We start from the raw sequence: 22,780 nt of genomic DNA, 5'->3' as shown, positions 1-22,780 counted from the left end.
CAGCACATAATATCAAAAGACTTGAATTTGTTCAGCTTCTGCCATCTTGAATATAATTCTCTGTACTCTCGCTCTGCCATATAGTTACTGGAGCTGTGAAGGAGAAGTTATTATTTAGGACTGCTTCTTACCTTTCATACTAGAGTTCAGCTGTACACAAATTCTTTGTGCAAATATGGGATTTCATCTTTCTGAAAGGGACAGTGTAGATCTGTGGCTGGCTCAGAGATGAACACTTCTGAATTGTCACTGTGGTACTGAAAATTACCCCTTCTGTGGTGCCAAGCAAGTCCCTTAGCTCTGGTGGCAAACCCTTTTCTGTATGATAGGGATAACACCTCCCAACTCATGGGATGGATTAATCAGTATGTTTATAGTGATTTAGCAGTGACCACTTCTGCTCTGGCTTGAAGTCTTTTCAATCAAGCAGGAAAGTCATCAGGCCAGCTGTATTACAAGACCAAGATAGGGAACCACAGTAGCGGAGGGAGGTTTGAAGGGTTTAGCTGTTGATCCAGATTTTAAGTAGATACTTTCTGACTAAGGTATCAAGTGTGCCCCAAACTCAGATGGCTAATCGGTGCCAAAGCTGACCTCCTTCAGTGTCTAAAGGAGCATGGCGAGTGTCTCATAGCTATATTACTTGTTCAGGTCAGAAAGCAGCTAGGTGAGAAAAAAGTAACAGATGAAGCAATATAAAAGCGTTAAGAAGAAAGGAAGATTGTTAGAGCTAAAATCCTGTTAGAGGCAACAGCTTAGATGTTAAGCTGTGTTAGGACATGGAACAGAAAAATAGTAAGTTATCAGTACAACAGGGGAAAATACCATGGATCTGTTTGGTCAGAAATTGACTGAAATGATTCTTCCGGAATTGTGTTCTTTTTTTTTACTGTGGGATAGAATATCTACACAGGAGCTATTTCAAAATATTTAATTATAGGAGAGCTTAATCTGCCATAGCTGTTCAGACTAATTTCCCCATAGAGACAATTTCTTTAACTATTGCAGTTGAAGAAATGTAGATGAGTGTAATTTCAATTAAAAAGCAAGAAAAGTTTGAACTTTATAGAAGGAGCAAATGTCTGCTGCCATAGCTTCCAGGTGGTCAGCACTGCAAACACAAATTGTATGGAGGAGCAGTAAAGAACCACTCACTCGAACTGCATTCATGCACATTAGCAACCACAGTGTTATTTTCAGGAATAAAAAAGTCTCATTAAACTAAATACATGTCTTGCATTGTGCCCAGAAATTTGCTAGACTTCAGCTCTTGTGGTGTCCAGCAGGAGCAGGCTCCAAAAGCCAAAATCCTCAACAGAGAGAGAAGGAGAGTATGTGAACCTTGGCTGCTGCTGCCCTTGGAAGGTCAGCCTCTGAAATGGGAAACAAGAGAGTTTCATCTTGACCTTTAAATACTATGCTTGGATGTAAGAGAAGTGGCTTTTAGATATCTGGCAGTCTGGAGTGAAAAAAGAAAATAAATGGTGAGGGTATGAACTTGTAATTGTTTAGCATTTCATGTAGTCTGACTTGAGGACGCTGCAGGACGCAGAGCCTCTAGGTTGCCAGTTCGAATTGGCCGAGGTCAGCTGGAGTCAAAAGTTAGTCTCTGACCTCATCTGGTTGATGTGAGAGAAATGCATAGGTGGCCTCATCAAGTTCTTGGTGCTGGGACCTAGCGGTATTAGCTGGCATCTCCTACCAATAGTTTAGTTTCCATTCAGTCCTTAGCAAATCTGTTCCTATCCAGGAGCTGTCTTTTCCAGACTAACAAATACAGTATCTGCATTTTTGTTTTATCTATAGAGATTCAAATCCCATTTCTTTCAGTCTGGCTCCATTCATGTGCACTAATCACTTGCGTAAAAATATTTATCTGTTTATCCCTCCTGGCATTTCTGCTATGATTGCTAAAATTCAGAAACCTTGATCGTGGTTGCACTTGCACATACGCAACTTATGGAGGGGGCCTGGATAATGGAATGGAAAGTGTCCAAGTTTGTCAGTATTTGTTTTCAGAATAAGCTGGTTTTCAACTATTAATTTATCAACGTATGGTTCACTGAAATAACTGCATGATGTTATATGAAAAATGTTTGCAGAAGCTAAGATTTTTGCAAAAAGCAAACCTCTTTCTAAAACCAGTATAGAGGCTTCTTGCTGTCCTGTATTTGGATGCTGGGGCTTTTTTTCGTGACAAAAGGGACAAGTACATCCCTGAATTAAAGGGATTTACATCTCTGATTATTTTGGTCAAGATGGGTAATGGTATCTTTACAAGCCTTCACATTTTTTAATGCTTTGTAACAGGGATTTTGGGATTCACCTGTGGTGGCGTGAAACAACAGTATTGTCCGAATTTTTCACAAAAACTGAGTGAAAACTGAGACTGACTCTGCCTATTGTTCAAACGAACGGGGGGGGGGGGGGGAAGTCTCCGGAAAAAGCCTTTGAATTTAAAAGCGTTGGAAAATGTTATCAGTTACTTAATTATTATTTTAAACCAAGATTCATGTTGACAGTGCTGCTTTTGTGTTTCTTGGATTCGATCCTGGAAGCAAACGGGCATGCACGAGCAGACATGGTGCTAAATATTTCCTCGGTCTCATTCTGCTTACCCAGTTCTAGTCGGCAGTAGCTGCCGTGGCCTATGTGCGCAGGGGCCCGGCCTGGCCCAGCAGGGCCGGCTCTAGGCCCGAGGCCTCCATTTTTCTCCCTCAGAGCAGGAAACCTCGAGCCCTTCTTCAGACGGAGACCTTTTGTTTTGCCTTTTTTTACCTGAGTAGGCAATTATGCAGTGGTTTATGTATTTGCTAATTTGTTGCCACCCTGCCTTCATCCAGGTAGCGTGAGGTGCCCTGTGAGGACAGCGTGGGACACCCAAACCCGCCTTTGGAAACAGACTGCTGTTACCTGACTGGAAAACAACTGCACGTGGAGGCCTGAGAATTTACTGCTTAAGCGACACTTCTAAAGACCAGAAACGGAGCGATTATATCACCGGGTGATTAGCTGAGCAGCTCCACTCCGTTCCCAGCCTACACCTCCTGCCCGCTCGCCTCAACTCGCCGTCGAGGGCCGAGGCCGGGCCGCGGCGAGGGTAGGCCGCGGCGGGCAGGTGTGAGACAGCGGTGCGCGGTGACTCAGCCGCAGGGAAGGCCCGGACGGTTACCGGAACGGGGGAGGGGCGGGTGTCCGTGAGGCGGAGCCGCTACCGGGCGCTCCCCCTCCCTCCTTCCCCGGGGGAGCCCCCGCGGCGGGGCGGGGCGGCCCCTGAGGCGAGGGGCGGGGAACCCCGGAGAGGGGCGGGGAGGGGTGACAGGTGCGGGGGGGCGCGCGCGCGCGAGCGCGCACCCTCCCGGCGCCGGCGCCTCCCTACTCTCCCCCCCGTCTTCCCTCTCCCTCATGAATATGCAAATATGGGTATAATTGGCAGCCAATGGCGTGCGCGCTGGTCACATGGTGCTGGTGGAAGCTCAGGGAAGAGAAGTTGAGTCTGGGCGAACACAGGCAGCTCAGTAACGAGCCGCAGCGGCCGCAGCCGGAGCCGAGCAGAGCCGAGCCGAGGCGGACAGGCGGCCGGCCGGGGGAGTGAGTGAACCAGCCGCTCCCCCCTCCTCCCCGCAGGGTGCCCGGCGGGCCGGGGCTCTGCCTGGACCATGCCGATCCTCCTCTTCCTCATAGACACGTCCGCCTCCATGAACCAGCGGGCGTATCTGGGCACCAGCTACCTGGACATCGCCAAGGGCGCCGTGGAGATCTTCATGAAGGTGAGTGCGGGGCCCGGGGGGGGGCCGCCGCCGCTGCCCCGGTCGCCCCTTTCGCCCGCTCACGCCGCTTCTCTCCGCTCTCTCCGCAGCTGCGGGCCCGGGACCCGGCCAGCCGCGGCGACAGGTACATGCTGGTTACCTTCGACGAGCCGCCCTACTGCATCAAGGTAATAACCACCCCCCCGCCGCTGCTCCGGAGCCCCCGCCGCCGCCCAGGCCCCGCCGCGGGGCCGCCCTTGGCGTGGCGGCGGCGCGGCGCAGCCCCGTCCGGCCCGGCGGCGGCAGCAGCAGCCTGTGAAGATGGCGGACATTTTGCTTTTGTATGGAGGAAAGAGGCTGAGGGCGCTGCTGAGATGGAGGAGGGGGGGGGAGGAGGAGGAGGAGGAGGAGGAGACGGACGGGAGCGTGATTCACCGCCCCGGCGTGCCGGGGGAGGCGGGCGGCCGGCCGCGCTCCGCCTCCCCCCGGCCGTTGCTCGCCCGCCTCCCGTGAGGCGGCGGCTCCGGCGGGGGCCGCGCCTCGCCTCAGCCTTCCGCCGCCGCTCCCGGCCCCTCTGGCAGCCGTTTTACACCCCGACCTCATCCATCAGTGGAGGTCGTGCCCCGGCCGGGCTGAGGGGGAACACTGGGTTAGGGCAGTCGAGCGCCCTCCTCACGGTCCGCGGGACCCCCCCGCCCCTCCCCGCCGCCATCCCCGCTGCTGCTGCAGCTCCCGGCGCGGCTGTGGCTTTTGGCACGGAGGCCCCAGGGGCTGTCTTCCGCCTCTGCGAGGCCAGAAGAAGGGGCAGTGTGGGTTTTGGGGTTCCCTCCCCGCCTTCCCCCGTCGGTGCAGGGTAACCCCCACCGGTTTTGGGTTGGGCTGCGGTGAGCCGGCCGCGGAGTCTGCCGGGCTGGCTTCTCTTGGCCGTCGTCTTCTCGTTCCTCAAGACCGGTGCGAGTAGGGCCATGCCATCTATCACGTCGGCTGAGCCACGAGGTTATGGCGAGAGGAGGAAAAAAAAAAAAAACAAAAACAAAAAAACCCCAAAAGTCTGGGGCTGTGTGCCACTTCAACTTGCTGATAGAAACGTCTGACAATTAAAAATGTTTAAATAAAGCATGCCACAGAAAACATCATTGCTGTGGGAGCTTTAGAATTCTCCTGAATAGTCCTGGCATGACCAATGTTGTGGTTATAACCGTTGGGCCTTAGAGTCATACTTACGAAGGCCAAAGAGGTTTATGTAAAAATCTGTTGCTGGTCATCCCGGAGAAGGAGGGAGACCCTCTCTAGATCCCCCAGCTAAAACTTCTTGAAGACAAGTCGTACAAACAATTGTGCTCACTGGTGCTGTCTACTCACATCTTTGATAATGACGAAACTTAATTATCGAGAGCTATGAATCTTGGCTCCTTTCATCAGCAATATATTTACACAGTTAAAAAGTGCAGCCTGCTTTCTGAAATGACAGAAGTGATTTAGCGAGTAACTATTTGTTGTTATTGCACCTTTCCCTTTCGTTTCCTCAGAAGAAGATGCAAAAGTCATCCCATTTCTGTGAAACCATCCTTCTTGAGTTGCAGAAACCTACTATCTGTCAAAAAACCTAGGTCTGCATTGGAGAGGTGTGGTGTGGTTTTTTGCCTTTTTTTTTTTTTTAAACACATAACGCACACAACATTTTCCCCATCCATGTTTGTGGCTGGATTCAAAACCCAAATTTTTGTTGTGCCAGTGTTAACACAAGAAATCCACAGTTTTTTTTTCCTCCTAGTTTTGTGTCAAATATTTTACAAGTATACTTTTCTTACATTTGAGGAAGAAACCTTTCCACTGCAGTGATAGCAAGCATACTGGTAATTTAATAATAATAAAAAATTACTCTTCTGCTGGAAGTCTGTGTAGTAAAGCTACAGGTTATTACCACATACATACTCAGATTTGCTGAGGAAGATCCTTATGTTTAATGAGCATCTCTGGGTGTTCTAATGAGCATCTGACTGTGTTCCCAGTTTTAGTAAATAGTAATTGAAATAAATGGGACTTTGTGATACACATCATAGTATCGAATCACGTTTGACATACAGTAAATAGCCAAGGGAAAGAAAAAGTATTGTGGTTCTTTTAACTTACTAATGTCTCTTAAAAATTTATTTTCTGCCTTTAGCATGCTGATTTTTAAATTGGACCTTAAACAATCTTTAAAGTATTTTTTCAAAGCTTTTTTCAAAGGAACAGGCTGCAGATCTAATAATTATTGTAAATGTATATTTATGATCACAACTCCAGTTCGGCTGTTACATAAAGATTTCATGGCATAAGTTAGCATGATTAGACTGTCATCCTGTCTCATAACTTGAGCAGAGAAAGCCTTACAGCAACAGTGTGATTATTCCCCTCTTTGAAGACGTGTTCTCAAGACCTTTTACTGGTATTTATGATGCCTCTTTGTTGTGTTTTCTAACAACCATAGTTGTGCCAGGAAAACTTAAGGGTCTAGACCAGATTCTGTATGTCTTACAAAACAAGCTTGTAAAAGAAATAAAGTGTAGTTTCTTTGCTAATGCTGTTGTAGTTAGATACTTTATCTCTCTTGATTTAGAGAAGGAGAAAACAAACTTGACAAGAGAATGTATTTTGCAAGTCTGCTTTCCAAGTATGTGCGGTAGCGGCTGGTTTTGGTTAGTGGCTGCTTTATCCTCTTGTTTTCTTTGTGATTTACACAAATTAAATTATATAATCTCACAGATAATTGCTTCACTCGTAACCTTAAGAACTGAGGGAAATAACCTTGTTGTGGGGTTGAGACCACCCAGGAGGTAGAGGTATTATGGGAATGTCATCTTGGAGCAGGGGTAACTGTGAGATGAATGTATTGGTTTTGTTTGTTTCAGAATTCATTTACCTGTAGCCTTAAAGTATTTTAAATCAACAGCACTGGTTCACTTTTGATGGACAAGAATATCTCAAGAAAACATCATGCATATGTATCGTGCTAAGTGAAAGGATCCTGACATTGCACAAATGATTTTCTAAAATCTGTGCAAGTAAGAGGATGTTTTTGGAACTGTCCTCAGCATAGAGAGTTTGACGTTTGTTTACAAGACCTGTGGCCCTTCTCCTACTCACTCCTCTTTTTAATTGACTGCTCATAGCTCTCTTTGTGCCACTCTTTAAAATGGGATTATTCAGTCTCCGAGTTTGCAGTGTGGCTCTGCAGAGAGCTGTGGTGACGTGTGTCTAGGGAGAAGGCAGGGTGCTGTTCTGGGGAGGTGGGGACAGAGAGATGGGGATGGTAGGAATCTCCCTTCCACTCCCGCAGCAAACGCCTCTGGAACCTTGTCAGCTGCTTTGCTCCTGTTCCTTACGTAATGTATAGATGGTGATTTGTGACAGTAATTATGATGCAGACGTTTACAACTCTTACTTTGCTTCCAAAATTCTTTCCAATAAGAAATATTCAGTATGTTAAAAGCATGTTATGAAATGTTTAAACCTGCAGTCGTCTAATGGTGTGATCCTGTATAAGTCAATGGAAAGATACCTGTAAATTCTGTTGAAGGTTGGGTCAGACTCTCATTTTATGGACTAGGAGGGAAAAATAGTATGTTATTTCATGAAGTGAGAGTGTTCAACCTAATGTGTATACTATATATAAGATGCTTTTCCTCCACTGCTTTTAGATTAAAATCCTAATAGGATGCTGCCAAGCGAGTGTGTCTCAGGCTGGTGGCATGTTGGCAGCCTTGAAGTAAGCTAGCCCGTTCTGATTTGGCATGCTTGGGAAGCTAATGATAACCTATAGTAAAACTCCTTTATATCCAGTAGCATGTGGCAGGTGTCTTACAATTAAAACCCTAGTGCTTGAATTTTAGGTATTGAAGGAATTTATTATCCCATGTAGATCCAGTTCTTTTGGGTGAGAAAAATGGGTTTAAGAACAGCCTTGCTGTCTGGCAATATTTTAACTAGTTTTGTTTCTACAGGAATCTTAAGCCATTTTATTTTTTTTTTTCCTGAAGTAGTGGTGCTAAGAGGGTAGAAGGGAAGAGTCTTCTCACCTGCCCCTTTCCCCCAAGCTTTTCCTGTTTTCCAGTGATGCAGAAAAGAGGGAGGGAAGCTTCAGCAAGACCCACCTAGATTGCTCTGTAATTGGAGCTCCTACCAAAATCTCTGCCTAAAAAGAGTTTTTTGAAAGGGAAAGCAAGGTTTAGCTCTTGGTTTTTTTTCCACTTGTGATTTTTTTGTTAAACCTCACATTCCTGCAGTTTGTGGTCTGCTTGTGGATTTGTGCTGCAAATGGCTAGTTCAGGCCCAGACAAAAAAAAAACAGCGGTGGTTTTACGTGAAGTTACAAACTGGACTACCCCAATACCTTGTGCCTGATGGCTGCTGGCAGTGATATAGCCATTCCTCATTGCTTGAGGAGTGTTCCTTATTATAGGGTCGCAGAAATATGGCTTTTGTTTTATGTTCTTGTGAGACTCTGTAGTGTGACCTTCATAAATGATCTGATCACAAGTCAGAGGACTGAGAGAACTTAAGTTATGCTTACTCTGCCGAATATGAAATGCGTATTTTCCTCTTTCTGTTACGTGTTACACTGAATTCAAGAGTCAGTTGTGACTGCACTGTAAAAATAGGCTTACGGAATTTGAGTAGCTGTATGAGAAGTAGCTTGAAATACTTAATGTATGTGAAACTTTACTGTTTGAGAAATGCAAACTGGGACTGATAGATAAGATGCCTTCCAGTTCTGTTGCTGTTCCCTGCTAGTCTGAACATATGTTTCAGTGCTAAAGAGCTCTCTTGTGCAAGCAGCTCTTCGTGATGGACTCTGAGCAACCTTTTCTGTTTCCCTGAAATTCTTACAAGGGGTTGGGCTTTATGACCTTCGATTTTGGTGTTGGATTGGGATACCTTAGAGGCTGGAATAGGAATTTGTAGAAGGCTCTTTGAAGCAACTGTCAAAGAGTACTTACTCTATGTAAGTGACCTGTTCATTTATGGTACTAAAATAGTGCTTCAAAACTGGGAGTTCATATGGTCAGACTTGGGGAGACTAACTTTGCTTTTTTTTTTTTATTTTTTTTTTTTTTTTTTGTGGCACGAAAGCTCTTGTCTGTGTTTTTTAATTCTGCTTTCACAGAGAAGCTGTGCTGGTGTAGAATGTAGCCATTTACCACTGACTCTGCAAAGACGGGGGGGGCAGCAAATAAATAGGCTGTGCTGTAAAGCAGAGATGTCAGATCTATGTGTGTGTTTCTGAAAGAAATTAAATCGGAGCCCCTGACCCTGAGCTGCAGGAAGAAGGAGAAACCCAACCGTGAAACCTGTTGGGTTTGAGGCAGAGGTCTTCAGGAAAGCTGCCCGAGGTGACAGGAAATGCATTTGTGTGTGTTTTAACTTTTGTCAGGGAGGAAAAGCAGAGGAATATCTCGTAAGCTAACCTGTAGTAAAACCCACAGAATAATCTTAACTTGATTAAGCTTTTACAGGAACCCGGAGACACTGAAAGACATCAGTTTTATATGTAAAAGGTCTGGCTTTTGGCAAGTGCAAGTACTTGATGGTCTGACCTGTGCCGGAGAAAAGGATGTATGAAGGGCTGGAAATGCGTTTGGAGGTTTACAAGTTGGTAGTGGGGTACACAGGCAGAATTGTTTGGTGCAAGGCAGATAGAAGCTGCAGGGGCAGGAGGGAAGCTGATAGCAGAGAGATGCAGAAGGGAAAGAAAGCTGAGGTGAATGGGAGAGGCCTATCTTTCTCTCCAGATATGCTGTAATAATGTGCAAGCTTAGTGAACCTACTAGCCAAGCATTCTTGGAAGGAGGGGGGAAAAAGTGCAGAATATAGTACTGAAGAACTGGATGAAATGTAGGTAGGATTCACAGTGTCTGTTCTTGGTAACTGATTCGGGAGCCGATGTTCTGCATTTGTTTAGTGGGGAGGGAAAGCCATTCCTGTTTTACCACCACACACGTTGTGAGTCAGTCATAGCATTATTTTTATTTCTGAACATTAACATCTTCCATTGCCCATGAAGTACTAAGCACACCTCTCCTCCAGTCTTGGGATATATCTTCCACTGTGCTTGGTTTGGGTTTTGTCATGGAATGTGTGTATTCTCAGGGGGCTGAATTTCAGCACAAATGGCAGCTTAAAGCCAACAATTGCTCTTACTTTGTTAAACACAAAGAATTTAAGAAAAGAAACAGAAGTCACTTAATTGTTTTAAGGATCACTCCTGCAAATCCCTAGTTCTTTTTGAGGACAAAACAAAATCCACTTAATGCTGTTTGAGAATCCTCCACTGAACAGTTTTTACCTGCTTCTTTCTATTTAACTGCCTTATCGCTTAAGTCTTTGAATGGAGGATGTGTACTCTGTGTGCATGCATGCAAAAAGGTAATTTTTTTTTTAATTAAGAATCTGGTTTTGAATTGGACAAGTAGGGCCAAAAACAGTTAAAAGATTTTTGTTGGTGCAAGTGATAGGTTCATATTTTATATACTGTAGTGCATGTCTCTCAAAATCTAAAATTCTATTTTACTAAAAACTTAGGGTTGGCATCCCTGTAGCAAGCACGCAATAAAGTATTGTAGCTCTTTTCATCTTATAATACTACTAAATGGGTTTCAATGGAGAGCATCCTTTAACAAGCATATTCCCGTTCTTGAGAGGTAACATATTGGGTAGTGTAAAGCATGTTAAAATGCTTTTAAACATGTGTAAGCTTGCTAGTCGTCTTTCGCCCTGTCCTGAGTGACTGCTTCTTGCTGTCTGCCTTTTGTTTGTGAGTTGTAGCAAATGTCCTTTTGCAGGAACTGGTGCGACGAGGAGAAAGCACTATAGTAAGGAATTTTATGCCTAGTAATGTACCTTTCCCTTTTGAAAAAAACCCGAAACAGTAATAATCAGGGTGATTCATTCTTCTAAAAGAAATAGTTTGGTGCATTCTGAAATAGAGGTCTCTTGTAAAAATTCAAGTTCTTGCAAGAAGGTGATTAAGTTTTTGAAAGGAATTGATTTTAAATGGAAGGGCAGTTCAGAAATTAACTTCTTGATAGATATGATGGGTCAAACTATGCTTGGCTGTTGTTTTTATCGTTAGTTTTTGAAGTTAGTTAAAGAACTGATCTTGTCCTTTCACCTGCTGCCTGTATCCAAGGGAAGGGAAAGTCTGTGTTGCTAGGTTAATTCTTTATGAAAATATTTTAACTAGTTCTGTTTCTACAGGAATCTGCAAACTAAAAGCTTGCTTTTTCATCTGAAGTGTGTTGCTGCTTGGTACTATTGATGAGATGCCAGAGGCCTTGAATGGAAACCAACATCTGTTGTTCATAGCCACTGTAGCAATTTATTTTTTTCATCTTTTTATTTGGTTCTTTATTTGATCTTGGACACGTTCAAAGATGTAAGCCCTTAAGACTACAGGATAAACTGGGCAAAAGTAGATATGTTTGCACTAAGAGGCTTAACTCATCCTCAGTGCAAAGGTCGCTTTTATTTTAAAAATAGAAGCTTAAAATGTGGAATCAAACAGTTGAGTTGGATCTCCCTAGTTGTATTTTTGTAGTAAGATGTTCTGTAAGAAGGAAAGTGCTTTGTGAAGTTGGTGGTTCTTGCCATTTGTAATCTTTATTGGCTGCCTCTTCCCCTTTTGTGCTGATAGTATTTGAGTTTCACATGTGGGGCTTTTTTAAAAAGATTTCTCTTTTGTTGGTATTTGCAGAAGGTGGCCTAGGCCTTGTAACCCGGCTTTGTGGTGTAGCTAAACACATGCACAAAATACTTCTGTGATATCTTGAAAATGGGCATTTATTCTTTTTAAACTTCATGAAAAACTACTATGCTGTTAAATGCTGATGGTCTCACACTCTAACAACGGAGAAAGGTAATTAGTGTAGCAGACACTTCTACAATGTTCACCCTTGCATATTTTTCAAAAAAGCTTGCCAGAAAGAGCTGTGATTTGCAGCAGTGGTGCAAGAATGATGTTGTGAACAAGAAAAGACAAAACTTAGTGCCATCTCCTACAGTGTTGTCATAATTCAGACAATTGCAATCAAATGGGAAAAAGTAATTTCTGTACTGTGTGGCTGGTCTTCTGGAGATCAGTGCATTTGGAGGGGAGAGCAGTGCGAGTCCAAGGGCCCCGTGAGAAGATTTTGGATGTCTCCAGTCTTCAGCGATTCTCTGCTTTCTGTATTTTGAATGCCTTTATCTCTGATTTTATTTAATAACATATGCTACCAAAAAAAAGTCAGTGGAAAAAGCAGTTGCCACCCTTATAAATTTTAAATGCAGATTGTTATTTAAGTAGTTCACTCCTGTAGATGTAGAATCTTGGAATCTTTTCTTCCTTCTTAAACTCTTCTTACAGCGTACCACTTAGTACATAAGTCTTGTGCTTCTACCCCCAAAGAAAAGTATAGCAGGTAGTAATTTAAAAGAACCTTTTGCTTTGCATTTTTCTTGCTAATTTCAGAATAGTAAGAAAATAGTTATGTAGTAATCAATTTCAGCTGTAAGCAGCATGTTCTAGGGTTAAGGTTCTAGTAAGGTGCCAAGGAAAAAGTACATTCTTGTAAGGAGACTCGATTATTGTGCAGATCGGAATCTCTGATTGCCTGTAGACTTGTATTGATCTGTATATTCACTCTGCAGAGTATTTGAAAGACAAGTTTCTTTTGGTGTAAGATCTGGCATTTACAAGTATCTCTGAAACTTGAACTGCTTATTACCAGATAAGTAAACCAGAGCCTTGTTTTCTTTTAAATAGAGCTTCCCTCCTCCCCCGCCCCCCCCTCTCCCCTCCCTTATTATTTTCTAACTAAAGGGCCAATCTCACATTTTACCCAGTTACTGTGTTTCTTTGCTTGGGCTCCTATGCAAACTCTCCAGGAAAAGCAGTGCGGGATGTGTTAAATGTTATTCTAGGCTACAAAATCAATGCTTCAGAACTCCTTAATTTTGCTTTTTGAAGATGATTGTTGATTTGGCTGTTTTCAGAGATACTTGTAAACTCTTAAGTGTAAAATAGTATTTAAAAAAAATACAAATCTTCATAAAATGGTTGTTGTTGAGCGACTAATTTGACTGAAAACAAAGATCTACAGTGTGTTTAAACTGGTGTTGCTATGCTCTGCTTATAAGTGAGAATAATGCATTAGTACTGGTCTTCACAGCATGTTAGCAGTAGAGCTAGTAGGTTTTTATTGCAGAGGGGATGAAAATAAAAAAAGTTAAACTCTGCTTTGTGGGAAAATGTACATCTGTTGTGGCAGAACACTCGGTGCCTTCAGCTGCTGCCAGGCACCCTGGCGAAGCTTGCTCGCGGGCTGGGGCGGTGGTGGGCACCCTGGGCTGGAGCAGGGATGGGGGTCCCCCTGGCAGGCGGGCAGCCTGCAAGCCCGGGTGACTCACGGGGATGTGGTCTCCGGCTAGCCACATCCTCAGCGGGGACAGGACATGGAGAAGTGTGCACGGTGCTGAGGGGTAGAGCGGGGCAGTGAGCGCCTCCAGTTAATCCAAAGGGCTGAAGCTGAGGTAGTTACTTTGGAATCGCATGACTCCAGGGGAAAGCTGTGACTTACTCTCCTCTAAAATAAAAAACTGATTATAACAGTGCTACCAACTCCACCGAGTATTCTTTTTGCTGTATCAGACTTGAAGGTGAAGTTATTTACTAGACTAAAGTTTCTCAATTTGGGTTCCTTCAGTGAGTATATGAATTTAATTGTGATCTAAAGTCTATATTTCTTTTTCCCAGCAGTGCCTTGGATAGCATTTCAGATGTGAATTGGGGAGATTTGTTGATTAGACGACCCCCTCTACATTTGTTACCTTCGTGAGATTCAAAGTAAACTTGTAATACGTGTAGCACTTTGGTGTGCTGCACTGGTTCTGTGATGTGCTTTTGGAAGGAGGGGTCAGGAATGTGACAGTTTCCAAAATGAGCATGGATCATGCTGTGTCGTCTCAGCTCTGCGCTGTAAAGCTAAAGGATCATCAGTAATTCTCTTCCACTCTATTCCCAAAAATGTGCCATGAAGAATCCCTTGTGCTGATAGCACGCGCTCTGTAACCTCTTAGCTATTGCCTTTATTCCTTGTGACTTTTCCAGCCGTGCTGGGAGTGGGAAGGGGCCAGCAAGACGGACCTGGGGGCTGACTGGCATTGAAAGCACGTTTAATAGTCTAGAAGAGCAATGGGCGCTGTGCGTAAATGCAAATTTTTGATTGAAACCTCCATGTTTCCACTGTTCACTACAGTGTTTTAGATGCACCTATAATGGTATTTCTAAAATGACTGCTATGCTGCTGAACAGAGGCACGTAGCCTCTTGTTTTGCTTACTGTACTAGAGCTGCAAATTGTATGATTACATCTGTGTTCCCTCTCCGTTAAGCTATTGTGTGAAACGTAGCTTTTTCTGGTTCAACTCTGTACTGAAATATCCTAGCTTGTCAAGTGTTTCCCAGAAATACTGCTTTTTTTTTTTTAACTGGATGATGTTCTTTTATTAAATAACAATGTTTTTTGAAACAGGGTGATACCATGATTTCTTTGGTATTTATACTTTCCTTTCTTTATGTGTAGTCCTTTCATCCTTGTACAGCAGAAAGTATAGTGAGTGTAGCTGTCAAAACACATGAAATATTGTTGACCAAAAAGCTAAATCCAGAGACTATTAAAGCAGGAGCAGCAGGTAATAAATAAAAAGGTAGCATAGGATTTTTTTTTTTTTTTTACTTGGCATTGATTATTATTATCACTTGATTCCAAGCATGGTTTCAGCTTTGAGCACCTCTGTCATTTCTAACAGGTGAGGGTACTGCTTCTCTATAAATACCAACATTAACAGTACTCGTTTTGTAACTGGAGCTTAAGAGCCTCTTTAGTAGTGTTTTCCATTGATACTACACTTAAAGATTAATGTGAGTTGTTCTTACATAAACATCTTGCATTCTTCTTGATGGAAAAGCATTTCTGTATCTTGTTTAATGGTGAAGTCCTCTTAAAAGGATAGTGAACCACATGGTGTAGTTTGAGCTTATTTTCTAAGGTGTTTGAAATATTCTTTTTTTTTGAGATATGGAGAAATACTTTATTTTCTATGTAATTTCCTGTCAATAACAGCTATATATCATACTAAAATGCAGTTCTGATCCTGTTCACGTTCACTAATATATGCTCTAGAAAACAAGGTGGTCCAGTCTATTTTATAAATGTCTTTGGTGTACCTACAGGAGAGTTCAACTTAGAAATGTGCAATTAAGGGAATCTCCTGTGCATCTCAGTTTGCATTGCAGACCTGTTTTGGAGTGTAAGAACTGGATTGCTTTTGGATGAAATAAAACTGGGTGAGGGGAGGAGAGACTCTGTGTTTGTTATCAAAGTACATACTTTGTCCCAGAGCTGAAGAAGAGGAAATGGATGGAGATGGAGGACAAGCAGAGTGACAGCTTTCTGGTAGAAATCTGGTGTCAAGATAGGACGAGGGGGAATGGCTTTAAACTGGAAGAGAGGGGATTTAGATTGGATATTGGGAAGAAATTATTTCCTGTGAGGGTGGTGAGCCCCTGGCGCAGGTTGCCCCGAGAAGCTGTGGCTGCCCCATCCCTGGAGGTGTTCAAGGCCGGGTTGGACGGGGCTTGGAGCAACCTGGGCTGGGGGGAGGTGGCCCTGCCCAGGGCAGGGGGGTGGGACTGGATGATCTTCAAGGTCCTTTCCCACCCATACCATTCTATGATTCAAAATGTCTCAGTGCTGTGGGATTAAAAGAATCAGCTACTCTAGTGTCTCTTTTCTCAATGTGTATTTTTTCTAAAAATGTGTTAAAGCAGTTTACGCTTCTCTGTTCTCTTAGAGATGTTTTACCTATATTAAACTTCTGTGACAGTTTTTATTTGACTGGGACTCAAGCAAGTTTTTAAAAAGTCCGCTCTGTATTTCAAGAAGCACTTGACTACTAGGTTTCAGTTTGAGTGTCCTACAAAACCAGCAGAAATAACTTGACAGAAAGAAACAATTGGTTTATGATTCACAATGCTTTAGCCTTAAAATGCTAGCCTGTTGCTCACTAGCTCTAAGGGAAGGAGGACCAAGTGATGGGTGCTCTTGTCGACTCTTCACTGTACTTGAATGCTCTGTGGGCTTATTGAGGAAGTAGTTTAAACCTGTGATTTTGCTATCCATTAAAATAATCCTCAAATGAGAACTGAAAAGGTGGGTTGTTGTTAGGCTGGTCTCATAGCAAACAGCAGCGTATACCTGCTTGAGCAAGCAGGCTTGTGTGTCTGCAGTAGGGTCATACCTAAGTCTTACCCTGAAACTGTTCCCTGTTTTGCTTTGCAAAACCAGATTTCCATGTGAAAAGCTAAATATAGGCTCCTCTGGCTTGCTAACCAAGATGTATTTGTCTCTTCATCCACCTTTGCCCTAGAACCTTGCTTTGTTACAGCAAAGGATTGGGGTAGCAGCTGTCCGTGTTTCAAATCCTTATCTAAGGCAAGGGGAGACTGGAAGAGGGGGGAATAAAACTAGTAATATAAATGATTTAATGTATTTTATATTTATATGATTTAATAATGAACCTAACACGGCGATGGCAAATGCACACAGCTGGCTTGGTCCCATCAAACCTTCCTCCTCTTCCCACGAGCTTTGCATCAGAGCGGTAAGATCTGCTGATGTACCTCCACCAGCACTCACAAGTCCTCCAAATCCAGGACAGTACAGCTCGGATCCAAGCTGGCTCGTTGTGTTCAGCTCTACCCTGATGATAAGCTGATTTCAGGCCTGTGTGCCAGTATTGTTCTGTGCTAGAGGTATACTAATCTTCTATCTCGGAGGTGGGTGTTGTGATGCTGTCCTGTGCCAAGAACAAAAAAGAATTGATCTTGTGAGTTTCTTTACTAAGGGCTGTTTGATACTGACAGGACTGGTGTGTTGCGTAAAAGTAACTGGAGAGCACAGGTACTGAAATGAGAGAAGAGTTATTCTGCAGCCAAGGTATAGATAGAACCCGAGACCTCTGTCGCCTGAAAAATGGCATTCATGAGTATTTGGAGGGGAGTCAATGTCTGGGTCTCTTTGAGCTATTCCTTCTGCCCTGTTTGCATGGTGCAGACAAACATCTGTGAGGATGAAATTCATAGGTGATGTAGGTTGTGCGATAACTGATTTTAGGACTTTTAAATGTTAAATAAAGCTGCATACAATGTTTACAGCATAGTCAGTACCTTTCATTTACTCCTATTTCTAACTAGTAAATCTCTCAACATCAGGTAAAAACTGTGGGGGTAACGTGGCATTGACTGTTTTGTACCAACGAGCAGCATTATCCTGTCTGCCCTTCATGGGGAAGGGAGACACACGGCACCAGGACCTCTCCTCCTCTCCCCCTCTGCTGGGTTTTGTTGTAGAAAAACTGGGATGACCGAGATGGTCTTTGCGTTTGCTAGAATTCCTATTGCAAACTTGTTGGAGCTGGGGCAGGGGAGCTCTAGATTGCGTAGGGTATTCCCTACTGTAGAACCCAGGGAGCAATGCTGGAGCTGTGTTCAGGAGGTGACAAAGAGGTGAAGGTATTTTGGCATTTGAGAAGCAGCCTCTGGCACTATAGGGGGTCTAAAAGAATACTGTGGTTCCCTAGAAGAGAAACGCCTGCTTGATTCTCACACAGACATGAACCGGTTTGAGTGGTGATCGTGTGTACGGTTACCTGTGAACAAAAAGGTATTTAAAATTAACCATTCTGATGATTTGGAAGGCAAAATGCTCTGCTGGTTTCACTGACTTCACACAGTACTTGGAAATTTCATAGCAGGAGCAGTTTCAGATTTTGACAGCTGTTTTTTTTTCTTACCTTATTTTTTCCAAATGGATGTCACTGACAACCTAGCATGCCACAGGCATGTTATCCTGAACTAGTCTTGGTTTTCCTAAGATGGGTCCATTTAATAATAGCTTGAATTATTGAGAAACTTAAATACTTTAAACAAGTTGTAATATCTAAAATCAGATACTTTCTAGGGAAACATTAGCAGAACTCTAAAAATCTGTATGTTTGAATAAATATTGAGTACTTACTGTAACACAAACTGTTGTGATTGGCATGCTAGATTGCAAATTGTCTTCTTACTTGGAAGATTATTTTTAGTAATGTTACAATTTTTGAATCAAAACTGAAAGCAATCCAGTGAACGATAAACTACAATTCTGTCTTTTGGCATTGACTGTAGAAACGCTAAAGATGAAGACTTGCAGCTCCCTGGATTTCATGGAGCTGGTGAAATTGGGAGAGGCTGCTTTGCGCCTGGAATTCTTGTGCACTAATGCCCAACTTCTGGGTCTGCCCCTGTAGGCTGACCAAACCGTGCTAGGAAATAGCTGGAAACAACTTGCTGCCCAAAAATGTTGTATTGTTTAGAAGACCCCAAAACCGAACAACCAACCAACCAACCTAGAATAAAGCCAGTCAATATGACAGTTAAGCTAGTGTAATCGTAAAAGCATAATCAAATCTTGGTAGTGTTTTAGTGTTTTACTCGTACTTTGATATTGCTGTCTTTTGTGTGATAAAGGTAGTGGCTTCGCCCCCCCCCCCCCCCCCCCCCCCCAAACATTTTATCAGATGTTTTTTCCTGCTTCTTGCAATGGAAATCTACTTCTGTTGTTTCTCTGATGTCTTGAAGGTATCTTTAACCTACTGATTCTGAACGAGACTTTCTTGAAGCTACTGATTTCAACGAGACTTTCTTTTGCTGCTCAACTGCATTCCTTCTGATGTTCAGTTAGTCCTGGTTGGGGTTAATAAAACCTTCTCTTCTTCACTAGGTTTTTCACCTTGATTTTTGTCTGAATTCGAGATATCTGGGCCTATCTGCTGCTGAAAAAAGCAATTCTGACCTTACCCGCTTGTTGAAGCAGCTGAAACGCTTCTGTAGTTGTATGGTGAAATAGAGCAGGGCATGGATTTGCCTGAAAACTAAGTCACCAGAAAAAAATGTTACTTTTAAAGTATGTTGGTTTTTTTTTTCCAGAATGATTTGCTTGCAAAGGCCGAAGCCAGGAGCTGGAAGGTGGTACGCCGCTTCCAAATCTCAGGGTTTCATAGGATGGTGTCCAAAGCTTGCAGTTGTCAACACAGAAGGCTAAATGACACTGCATTTTTGTCTGTTCTTGGCATAAGCAAACAGGATGAGATCTTTGCTCATAGTACTTTTCTCCCAGCTATCTTTGAAAGTCTCTTGATATGTGTATACAGGCTAAAATTATTTGTTCATAAAAATTATCAAAAGAGAAGCTAGTAACATAGTGGCAAGATAAAGGCTGCCCAGATTGCTATTAATAAATTCTGGGCATAAAAGTGACTAAGTAGGAAAGTAATACTGAAGATGATGAGAAATTACTCACAATGTTAGAGTTGGTTCATAACAACTAAAATAACTAATGTTTAGTTTTGACTTCATAATTACTGACCTGTAGAGAATACATATGTTTTGTAGAATATGTTTGTGTTTGGCCCTCTAAGGTTGAGGGGGTTTGGTTGTTTTTTTGGTTGGTGAGGGGTTTTTTTTGGCATTTAGTGTTTCTGCTGGCAAATGGAAGTAGTGCTACGTAAAGGCAGTGCTTTTTTCTAAGCAGCATTAGTGGCAGTATTTTGAATTTAGGAAGGATTATTATTTAATCACTTTAAAGTGCTTTGTTGAACTCATTATGCATATGCTCTGTATTACGTACTTTTTATTTTGCCCTAAGAAGGTTCTTACCATATATATGGAGAAGAGAATATCCGGAGTTCTTTGGGGCTTTAGTTTCCATCCCTGAAATACGTTAATCGTATACATTGGCTAGAGTCTTTCTGGAAAAAACATTTTATAAAAGTAGACCTTCTCGTCATTAATTTTAGTAGTTTTGATTCAAAAAGCTTGCTTGAGGATAAGCTAGGGAATGTAATACATCAGCTAACCAGACCTTTGTTTAAAACTGCGTACGGAAATAGGAAATCTTGCATTTGCCGCCCTTGTTCACTGAATGAGAAGTTCTTCAGTAGCACTGTGTTTATTTAAAAGGTACACCTCTCCTCAGCTTTATCTTGAAAGATCCTGTGAGAGGCTGCAAGATGAAAAATAATTTTCTTTGAAGGCAAACCAGTGGTGACCAGCTGCTCCTCGTACCTCCAGCTTCCTTGGTGATGCAGGGGGAAAATGGGAGCGTATTTTGCAGGCAGCTGACAGCACTGAAGCTAGAGCAAACGCAGCAGGAGCTGGAAACCACACACATGTTCTCAGAAAAGGAAAATAGCACAATCTCCTAATATCACCGAAGATTGTTACTGTTCATTTCAGGACAAAACACTCTTAAATAAATGTAAGTTGTAGGCTGGGAATAGTGTTTCCTTTGTAAATGTTTTATTACCCCCCACCATGTGCTTTTGCAACAAATTAACTCAAACAGCAGTCTTTGCTGGAAAACACTTTTTCACCTACATCTAAGGGTTCACAGAATTCATACAAGATTTTTGTAATTGTTCACTTAAATTGTTTTGAGGCCAACTTTTTTAGGATAACACAAATCATCTTGTTGGGATTTGGTGTTCTTTTACTCTGGGGAAAAAAAATAAAAATATCATTAACTAAGTCACTTTTACTCCAAAGCAATGACCCTGTGTTTGTACGTTATCCTCGCCTTGGGCTGAGAGCACGTGGGGAGATGGTGGCTCTGCTGGTGAGACGCCGTATTCTGTTCGCTGTGGTTGTGAGGGGGTGTTGATGTGTTTTATTGAGGATTACCCAACTGATGGAACTACACTGCTCCTTCGAGCTTCAAGTGCAATTTGGTGATAAAGCCGGGCCAGTCCTGCTGAAAGTCTGTTCTGTCTTTGCCCTGTTGCAGTTTTCTCTCTGTCTCCCTTGCACTGATCTAAAGCTTGAAGAACTGGTTCAGGGAGCTAAACTTGACTAAAAACAGTTTTTGTTGAATCTCTGTATGATTAATTGCTCATTCTGCAAAGAAGACCTCCTAGCTTGGGGCTGAGAACTCAGCGAAAGCATTGATCATCTCATGCCCTTCCTTTCTACTCCATTCTTGTATTCATTTATGGCTCTAAACTTGTCAATCCTGTGACCATCTACGCAGCCTACAGCGTGCAGTAGAGATTGGCAGTGGGATATACCTGTTTAAAAAGTACAAGAAAATCCTGTCCTCTCAGGTTCTTGCACAGCACGGCATAGTCAGCAGGTGGTTGCTGCTGAGCCCAGTGCACTGGGGAGGAGAGAGCCTACCCGGAGGTTGTCTCAGCAAAAGTCAGACTGTCTGAAATGATTCTCTCCGTGTCTGCCTAACTAGGATTTCTTGTGGAGCATGGGAGTGCCTCCGGTGCCAGATGATAGGGAGCCTGGGTGAATAACTGCTTGCTTACTGCAAGAATGGTTTGGAGAGTAAGGTGTGATAGCAAGGCTGATAATTGCGTGAATATCTGGAGTTTTCAAGCTTTGCTTATTTTAGTTGAGGCAGCTTAAATGCTACACCGATTCCCTGTGAGCTAGTGTTTTCTAAGATAGCTTCCAAACTCTGCCACATACCACTGTTTAAGAGAAGGGTATGTGAATCACAGCTGATGCTGAGGACTGTTAGCCCTGTTACTGTAGGACCCAGAGTGCTTGGCAGGACTGATCCATCCTCACCTCTTTTTGCTGTTCCTTTTGAATGTTCTGCAGGCTTTGTCAGCAATAACAACTTTTTCATGGCCTCCAAAATTTCAGGCTGTGATACTGAGACTCTCTAAACAGTGATTTGGTTCTGTGTTACATGGAGTGTTTGCAGGTTCTCCATAGAAAGTTTCATGTTGGGAAGTAAGGGCTGAAGGGTGTAGCGGAGGGCTGGCAGTTGAAATACCCAGGTGGGAGAAAGGCAGGGGATTGTAATGCCAAAGTGACAGAGGGTGCTTGGTATTACATTAAAAGGCAGGATGGCGGGCTGGGCTGGGAGGAAGTACAAGAGAAAGGGAAAAGTTGAGCAAAAGTCATGTAATATTAAAAATAGCTGATGATTATTATTATTTTTTTAAATATTCCTTCTACTGGATTTATATGCTTGCTTGCTTCCTACTTGGGGAAATTGTGGGAAGGGGAGGATGCAACTAGGGAGCAAAGATGGTAGTCATTATTACTGTTACTTCATCTTTCTTCTTTTTAACTGTCACTGTTAGATTTTTGACTCCTGCATTAGTACATGCTGCAAGTGCATCCTTTCTTTCCTTCCAGCCCCAATTTATGGATGAAAGAATGAAAAAGGGATGGGTGTATGTTAGAAGAAGCAGCAATATCATGTTTGTTTTATCATTGCTATTACTGTGGCAGCTGCATCTCTGATCTCTGAATATGACAGTTTCATCTAATAAAATATTCACATACTTAATCCAAATACTTTTATTAATTGCATCACCTCTACAGCAGTTTTGATGGTCAGAGTTGGGTATTTGCAAATTTCTTTGAATGCTTGACAGTGCTGTGTTGTGGGTCTCCCATTGCAGGCTTAACTGTATGTTTCACATTAAGTTCTGCGTACATGGATTAGATGTGTGTAGCATGTAAATGATGCAGGGTATCCATTAATCAGGAATATAATCTAATTTTTGATGGGAAGGGAGATAAATGACAATTTGCAGTTGATTACAGTCTGTTGCTAAAATAACTAATAAGCTTTTTTGGTTTATTTAATAGGCTGGATGGAAGGAAAACCACGCAACGTTTATGAATGAACTAAAAAATCTTCAGGCTTCGGGACTAACAACCCTTGGTCAGGCACTCAGGTCGTCGTTTGACTTGTTAAATCTCAATAGATTAGTGTCTGGAATAGACAACTATGGACAGGTAACAAATCTGTCTATAGTCTTCTGTCCTTTTTTATTTTTCTGTGTTTTTTTGAAATGATAGTGGGGGAGGGATTTTGGTTTGGTTTTGCATTTTACTTTTTTTTTTCTTTTTAATGTTGGATAGCTGTGTTTTAAAGCTTGGAA

At 42.8% G+C, this 22,780-nt stretch overlaps 1 protein-coding gene across 2 annotated transcripts in view; it reads left to right on the top strand.

Moving 5' to 3' along the window:
• The first annotated feature begins 3,438 nt into the window (after positions 1–3,438).
• Positions 3,439–22,780, top strand: part of LOC309675856 (integrator complex subunit 6-like) — a 41,916-nt gene continuing 22,574 nt past the window's right edge. For both annotated transcript variants that reach the window (XR_014269543.1, XM_082488261.1), the window contains exons 1-3: positions 3,439–3,770; positions 3,860–3,937; positions 22,485–22,634. Coding sequence is in view for 1 of the 2 variants with exons in the window: in XM_082488261.1 (XP_082344387.1) it covers positions 3,660–3,770; positions 3,860–3,937; positions 22,485–22,634 (339 nt within the window). In the remaining variant the exon portion in view is untranslated. The remainder of the gene's footprint in view (positions 3,771–3,859; positions 3,938–22,484; positions 22,635–22,780) is intronic.

Source organism: Vanellus vanellus (assembly GCF_965231255.1).
Source record: "Vanellus vanellus genome assembly, chromosome: 10".
Lineage (NCBI taxonomy): Eukaryota > Metazoa > Chordata > Aves > Charadriiformes > Charadriidae > Vanellus > Vanellus vanellus.
This window is presented reverse-complemented; position numbering and strand designations above follow the sequence as displayed.